This window comes from Quercus lobata, chromosome 6, assembly GCF_001633185.2.
Source record: "Quercus lobata isolate SW786 chromosome 6, ValleyOak3.0 Primary Assembly, whole genome shotgun sequence".
Taxonomy (NCBI): domain Eukaryota; kingdom Viridiplantae; phylum Streptophyta; class Magnoliopsida; order Fagales; family Fagaceae; genus Quercus; species Quercus lobata.
The window spans coordinates 26411684-26419429 of NC_044909.1; the positions used below are offsets into that span (position 1 = coordinate 26411684).

The 7746-nt window shown below is 36.2% G+C and overlaps 1 protein-coding gene across 2 annotated transcripts; it reads left to right on the top strand.

Annotated features, from left to right (window-relative positions):
- Positions 1-425: 425 nt before the first annotated feature.
- LOC115995034 (O-fucosyltransferase 1) lies at positions 426-7282 on the top strand. 2 transcript variants are annotated; one of them, XM_031119443.1, is made up of 10 exons: positions 426-622; positions 721-907; positions 991-1069; positions 1179-1255; positions 1506-1594; positions 3148-3271; positions 3387-3670; positions 4568-4697; positions 4916-5628; positions 6966-7282. In XM_031119443.1, the coding sequence occupies exons 1-9, from the start codon at positions 615-617 to the stop codon at positions 5534-5536; spliced, it is 1599 nt and encodes a 532-aa protein (XP_030975303.1). In that variant the 5' UTR covers positions 426-614; the 3' UTR covers positions 5537-5628; positions 6966-7282. The 2 variants fall into 2 exon arrangements, with proteins under 2 accessions (XP_030975303.1, XP_030975302.1); XM_031119442.1 differs by lacking the exon at positions 426-622 and having other exon boundaries at positions 710-907.
- The last annotated feature ends 464 nt before the right edge of the window (positions 7283-7746 follow it).

Sequence of the window (7746 nt, forward strand, 5' to 3'; positions counted from 1 at the left end):
TCTACGATAGTGTAGAACCATTTAGTTTGACTTAGGTTGTACAATTTCTAATTCTAATTCAAATTATTATTAAGTAACCGTTTGGATACTGATTATCATGTGTTTGCATCTGCGTTTTTTTTTTAAGCGCGTTTTGTGGCTATGGTACTTTTTCAGTGGGTCCCGTGCATTGTTCACGGAACTTATAAATCTCATTTTTTTCAACAAAACTTTTATTAAAAATAGATCTCACGGCACTATTCACATATTTAAAAATTATTTTATTACAATATTTTCAATTTTCAATTTTTAACAAAATAAACAGTATCTAATCACACTTTAAATTTTCAAAATCTAGTCAATTTAAAAATTACTACATCAGAAGGAACACGGTAAAAAATGGATAATATTTATGGAATACAAGCGTTAGGAACGAGGCTTTTTTATTTTTGGGTTGAGTGAGTCTCGGATATGCGACCCAGACCCAGACCCAGCCTCAAACAACCCAAGTTACTGTCTGAAATTGTCTAGTGTACTCTCTCGCTCCTGTCGCTGCCAGTCACTGATAAGCGGTAGCAGTCAAGAAGAGAGGAAGCTTTGAAAAACACAAATTTCAATTTCAAAATCCAACAATAATGAGAAGGTACTACTACTACTGCTGCTTCTACAACGACACTCACAATCAATCTCTCCAATAATATATAATAGTGAGATTTTTATGATCATAATGATGATTGGCAGGCTAGGGCATCATCGGCTGCAGCACCCGAAGCAAGGAGGAGGAGGAGGAGGATTGAAGAACATGATGGGGAGGTTATCCATCGCGGTGGTGGTTCTCTTGATCTGCACCGTTTCCTTGCTACTTTCATTTTCCTCCACCTCCACCTCCACCAAAGCCGATTCTCGATCCGCTGCCTATCGCTCCCAGGTTTAGATCGGTTTTCTTCCTACTCTAATAGTTGATTATGACTTGTTAAGAATTTGCTCTTTTTGTATTCCTGTTTCAATCAGATTAATGTAGAAGAACTTTGGAGAAGCGCTGATTTTGGTGGTTGGAGGCCATCTTCTGCTCCACGATCTGATTGGCCTCGTACTTACTTTTCATTTTCTCAAACAATATTCCGCCTCAATTTTGTGATTTTTTTTTGGTGCTAAACCTTTTTAGGCTTAAGATTTTGAATTTTTGTACATTGTGGCAGCTCCTCCAGCTCCAAGTGAGAGTAATGGCTATCTACGTGTGCGCTGTAATGGTGGTCTGAACCAGCAACGTAGTGCGGTTGGTATCCTTTTCCCTGCTGTTGGATCCTTATAATTTTCTTGTATTGGGACAAATATAATAGCTCTGTGTTTTTTTTGGTGTCAAACAAAAAAAGTGAACTAAATGCCTTTTTAGATGATTAGTGAGGCTACTCCCAAGCTAGAATTTTAAGATTCCATTTTATGTATCCTAAATGAAGTTAGCATTAATATGGGGGTGTTTATTTAATCATGTAAATTAATGTGTACTCTTTTTTGGATGTTGTTAGATTTGTAATGCGGTCCTTGCTGCACGAATCATGAATGCTACACTAGTGCTACCTGAGTTGGACGCAAACTCCTTTTGGCATGATGATAGGTATCTATTTTCAAATACTTGTATCTAGTATTGCTTCAAATTGATGCAATCTGTTTGGTCTGATTTATTTCTTCTTATCATTGCTGTACTATTCACCTATTCTTTGAGTCCATACTTCAGAGAATTTTGTGTTTTTTGCCCCTCTGAAATCTGAATATGTCAATACGAAGTGAACCAATTCTAACTCCCAATCTTGAACCGATCAGATAAAATTGATATTCCAATGGTAGCTATCCCCTGAGAAAGCTAGAAGCTTTGCCATTGAAGCATCTTTGTTATGTGTGATACCATACAATTCTGGGTAGTTCTCCTTTAGAGGAGGTCCTCCACGCAAAGGGCAAGGGGTCATACGAAAATTTAATAGAATAACCATCCCACCTTAAAGTTAACAAAGCGATGAAAAACATCCCAACCCGTCCTTAAGCTCTTCCATGGGCAAACCCCAAAGGCCCCTTTACTATATTGGAGCACCAGCCCCCCCACATACTACCATATTTTGTGTCAATAACAATTCTCCACAAAGCATCTCTCCCCGAAGTATATTGCCACAACCACTTCCCCAACAAAGCCTGATTAAAACTAATCAAATTACATATACCTAACCCCCCCAACTTTGGAGTGGTTCACAAAGATTCCTCCAACCAACCAAGCGATACTTAAATTCATCCCCCATCCTTCCCCACAAAAAGTCCCTCTGCAATTTTTCTATACGCCTAGCAACACTCACAACCACAGGGAGAGGTAACAATGATAAGAAGTAGGTGGGCAAGCTAGATTAAGTGCTCTTAATCAACGTTATACATCCCCCCTTTGAAAGATACATCCTCTTCCATTTCTGATTTCTTACAATCTATTAGTTTTAGCTCTTGAGCTTTTTGTATTTGTTTCACGTCTATAATGTTCATCATTGTGAACACGATGTTCATTCCATTCAATAAAAGTCTTATTACGTATCAAAAAAAGAAAGAAAGATACATCCTCTTCCAATCAGCCAACACAACATTCCACACAGTTGTTACTTTGAAGGTGGAACCCAAAGGAAGGCCCAGGTATGTCATGGGTAATTGAGAAACCTTATCTCAGAATACTTGCCAGAACTGTACATTGCCCACCGGGACCAATTCAGATTTCCCTAGATTAATCTTCAATCCAGAAATAAACTGAAACCGCACAAATATAGCCTTCAAGTCCCAAAATTGTTCAGGTTCCACCCTACAAATGATCAGAGTATCATCTGCAAAAAGCAGATGAGAAATTTATAATGTTCGACATTTCTTTTAAATATCATTTTTTTTTTCAAATTTATGTGATATGCTTGTAGTTGAGGGCAAGGTATTTTTCAATTGGTTTTCCCTGGAATTTGAATGAAGCAGTCGGGTAATGTTGTTGTCTAAATTCGGCAATTTGTTGTGTTTTATTTGATATGATACTGAGCATCAATTAGAAAGAAGCTTCTGTCCTGAGAATACATGATACATTGTTATTTATTTATTTTTATCAAATCTGGCGTTCTGATTTTGATTTAATAACTCATATATTTTCACTCTATGCAGTGGTTTCTATGGTATCTATGATGTTGAACATTTTATCAGTACATTGAGGTTTGATGTTCGGATTGTTGAACATATACCAGAAATTCGCAAAAATGGGAAAACCAAGAAGATTAAAGCTTTCCAGGTTGAACGTTAACGTTTTCTTCACAACCATTAGCAGAAATATTTAAAGTTCTTCAGTGTACTTGAAATGTTAACATTGTTCTTTTTCACATTTATTCCCCTTTGACTTGACTTAGATTCGTCCCCCTAGAGATGCTCCTATCAGTTGGTATACTACAGATGCTCTAGAGAAGATGAAGAAACATGGTGCTATTTATCTTACCCCCTTTTCTCACCGTTTGGCAGAAGAAATTGACAACCCTGAGTACCAAAGATTGAGGTGCAGAGTTAACTATCATGCTCTAAGATTTAAGCCACATATTATGAAGTTAAGTCAATCAATAGTTGATAAGCTCCGGTCACAAGGTCACTTCATGTCTATACATCTTCGTTTCGAGATGGATATGCTGGCATTTGCTGGGTATGTATTTAATTTATTTATAATGTTTGCTTAGACTTATATTTGCCTGTGCATTTGAAAGGGGGTTGAGGATTGGATACTTACTAATTGATTGATTTTGTTGCTTACTGTAAGGGCTGTGTTTGCATATTTTATTTGGTTATAGGAAAAGGTGTTTATGGTAAGCTGTAAGTGGTAAAATGACCTAATATGTTTGTTATATTTCTCAACCTTAAAGAGTTGCACAAGTGTTGCTCATTTATCTGTGGGGCTATATCAACTATCCTATCTATCTGTAGTAGGGTTTAACTATATTTATGAGAATTTGATAAAGAAATATATCTTGATACATATTCCTTTTCCCCAGTTTAACACCACTGTATTTCATTTTTAGCAATCACATGAGTCCAAAGAGACTAACTGCTGCTTCTACTTAGTTACTTGTTTGCTAAAGATTGTAACTGGAGCGATTTGAGGTTTAGACTGTACTTTTGGCACTTTCTGGACCCTTTAAGTATTGCCATGTGGAGGAAACAAAAATGCTGGAGTTATGGGGGAGTAGGGCTTACATAAAAAGTTGCATAAATGAGCCTTCTAGAAGTGTTGAAACTTGAAAGGTAGTTTCAGTCGAAAGCTCTCGGTGAGCCCCCCATTCACGCACAATTTCATGATTACTCTCTTGTAGATCTACTGGATAACATCCTCTGGTCTTTAAAGATTTGCCTTTACTATGCTTCACCATTGATGATTGGGGATTGGATTAAATTTATAGCTAATGAGCTCTAGCTTAGATGGCACCCTTTTTATTGCATGTATAACAAACAATAAATTTATATTGAGTAGTAAATGAATTCTGAATTTACAAAATTTTGAATGAGAATACTGTTAACCTCAAACATTGGGTATTGTGATTAATAGGTGCTTGGATATATTTACCCCTAAAGAGCAAGAGATATTAAAGAAGTATCGAAAGGAAAATTTTGCTCCAAAAGTACTCAATTACGGTGAAAGGAGAGCCATTGGAAAATGCCCATTAACTCCAGAAGAGGTGATCTTCTTGCTTGTCACTTCTCTTCAATTTGTTGCTGGAAATATATATTTTTTTCCTTACACTGCCAGACTAAAGCTTGTCAGGCTTAGAAGATTAATATGTTACATGAAATGACTGACTTCATTGTGGTGTCTTGTGGTATTTTCCTGATGATTTTGGGTAATAGGCCATAGACTGGCCATATGTTAATTTTGTCATTTCTCTTTTTGCTGCAGGTTGGGCTTATTCTACGTGCTATGGGGTTTGACAATTCTACTCGAATATACCTGGCAGCAGGGGAACTTTTTGGTGGGGATCGATTCATGAAACCATTTCGGATGCTTTTTCCTCACCTTGAGAACCATAGCTCTGTGGAACATACAGATGAGCTTGTTGAGAACACCAGGGGGCTGTTAGGGTCTGCTGTTGATTACATGGTTTGTCTCCTGTCTGACATTTTCATGCCAACATATGATGGTCCAAGCAACTTTGCAAACAATCTCCTCGGACACCGCCTCTACTATGGCTTCCGGACTACAATCAGACCTGACAGGAAAGCTCTTGCTCCTATCTTCATTGATTGGGAGAATGGGCGGAAAGCAGGTTTTGATGAAGCTGTTAGGCGTGTCATGCTCAAAACAAACTTTGGTGGACCCCACAAGCGGGTCCCACCAGAGTCTCTCTATACAAATTCTTGGCCTGAATGTTTCTGTCAAACTTCACCACAGAATCCTGCAGACAAATGTCCCCCAGATGATGTTCTGCAAATTCTAAGTGACCGGTTGAAGAGTGAAACAACCGATGACTTGAAACCATTGACCCCATTAAACTTGACAGTATCTGAGGCAGAAAGATAAGAATTTTGACTTCTAGCTGGTGTTATTCTACATCCTCAGTGATAAATCAGATTGGAAAGAATGGGTTTTTTTCGACGGTATCAGCCTTTCAGGTAATCTTCATATCTGAGAAATGTCTATTGTGTAGAGCTGGATCATCATTCTTGAATGCTAAACTTGCAGATTTGTAAATATGCCTTATATTTTCTATTGATATAACGAGGCATAAATATGTTTGCTAAGAATGGGATAGAGAAAACTGAAAAAGGAAGTTGATAAAGATAAACTTGGGGGGTGGGGGGAACAGATGCTTTAGATTTGCAAAGTTAATATGGAAAATTTTATTAATCATAATGGTGGTGTACGGATTGTTTATGGGAAGAAGACTTATGCAGTGTAGTTTCATCTTTCATGGTAAGGGTTTATAAAGCAAAGTACAAAGTTAATAAGAGAAAAGAAACAATAGTGAGCACAGTTTATCAGTATTCTTACTGGCGAGAAAAGTTAAAAGAAAAAAAAAAAGAAGAGAAAGAAAATAAAAATGATTTGATATCGATACTGTTGCAGGAAAAGATTTGGTCCAATGAAAATTGTCCATGGAATGACTGGTCATATTGTCATTCACTAGTTCTGGTTCTCAAGATAAATATGGACAATCCTTTGTTTGAATATTTTCAATTATGCATATCGTTATTTTAAATTACACACCTAGAGAGTCATATTATGGATGATAAATTTTATGTTGGCATTTTTTTACTGCTTCCTCCAAATATATATATGGTCAGCTTCAAGTTATACCTAGTTTACTTTTATCAATATTATACTATTATTAAATAATGTTTTATTGGTAGTCTTATTTTATAAATCCATTGTTGGATTATCTTGTCTCTTTATACCTTCTATGCCTGCAAAATGTTAAATTTCAAGTTTTGAACTTCGAAATTATACATAAAATATGAGTTTATAGATCAAATATGAAATTCAATCAACACAAAATTTGACATGCATCTTAAGAACAAAGAGAATATTTAATTTATTGATGGGAGTTTCAAAAGAATAATCCATTAAGAGTTCTTAAGTCATGTAACATTAACAAATGTAACTTGGTCCTAACCTAAGACTTTGGCTTTCAGGTCTCTTATAAAGTTTCCTATGTTGTATTATTTCAGTTCCACTACTTGATTTTAGTTGGTGTCTCTTTTGTTTGTAGTTCATGAGAATTTCCAATGACCAAAAATTGTATCTTTTTTTTATTTGATGAATGCTCAAAAAGTTGCATCTATGTAAGATTACCATGCTTTTCTTTCTCTTTCATTGTTCTTCCTATTCTTCAGTCTTATTTTAATCCTTTGCATTTTGTAACAAAAGTCTATGCGATTGATGATTACAATTTCAGCTGGTGTCCTTTTGATCTGATCTGATCTGATCATTTGAGTTGTTGGTTTTTCAGTTATTCTTGCTGGCATTCATCTTAAGGGATGTGGTTAGCAAATCTGTTAGGTTTTGGAGGTTCATGTTTCCTGAGGTTTGGACCACAGTATTACATCATACGGATAACTGGTGTGTTGGTCGGAGCACACATTAGCTGGATTTTGTCAAAAGATTTCTACAATTTGTATAATAAAATATAATACTAACTGATGATGAATGATGATATTTGGTTGACTTGCCCAAATGTGTAGAATTGTATATCACTGACCATAATTTACCAACAATGTTTAGGATTGGTTTGATCAATAATATGCTCGTAGGTTACATTTTGTCAAAGCTTTATTAGTTAGTTTAATATATATTATATTAAAAAGGGTACTTATGATTAGATGCGTGATGTTGATAATGGAGTAACCCGAGCGACGCAAAGTGCTCCCCTTGCATAGGGAGCCACCTAGCTGGACTTTCACTACTGTCATGTAAAGAAAAAATTGGAGGTCTATTGTGTGAAGCTCGGTTCCATCTCTCATCATGGGTTGATTTAATTTCTTTTTTATTTAATCAAAATTCCTTGAGCTTTCGGTGGAAGAAGGGGGTTGACGTTCATTTTTGAGATTGAGAGATTAAGGGGAGTGCTAATAAGATGATGTCAAACATTTAGGACTTGGTCTTAAACTACTACCCTGAACGCTCACTTTAAGAGACCGAGATCCTGTGTTCTTTATCTAATGCTGTTCTAACACCAAAGGGCAATTCCAATCGGTGATGTAAATCCGTATAGGTCGTCGGTAGGGGTTTAT

What these genes read in the sequence shown, in the direction of transcription:
- LOC115995034 (XM_031119442.1), top strand. Translation starts at nt 710, where the DNA reads ATGATTGGCAGGCTAGGGCATCATCGGCTGCAGCACCCGAAGCAAGGA. An exon ending in TCCACGATCTGATTGGCCTC is followed by an intron (nt 1,070 to 1,178) that starts GTACTTACTTTT and finishes ACATTGTGGCAG; the next exon opens with CTCCTCCAGCTCCAAGTGAG. An exon ending in AGAAGATTAAAGCTTTCCAG is followed by an intron (nt 3,272 to 3,386) that starts GTTGAACGTTAA and finishes GACTTGACTTAG; the next exon opens with ATTCGTCCCCCTAGAGATGC.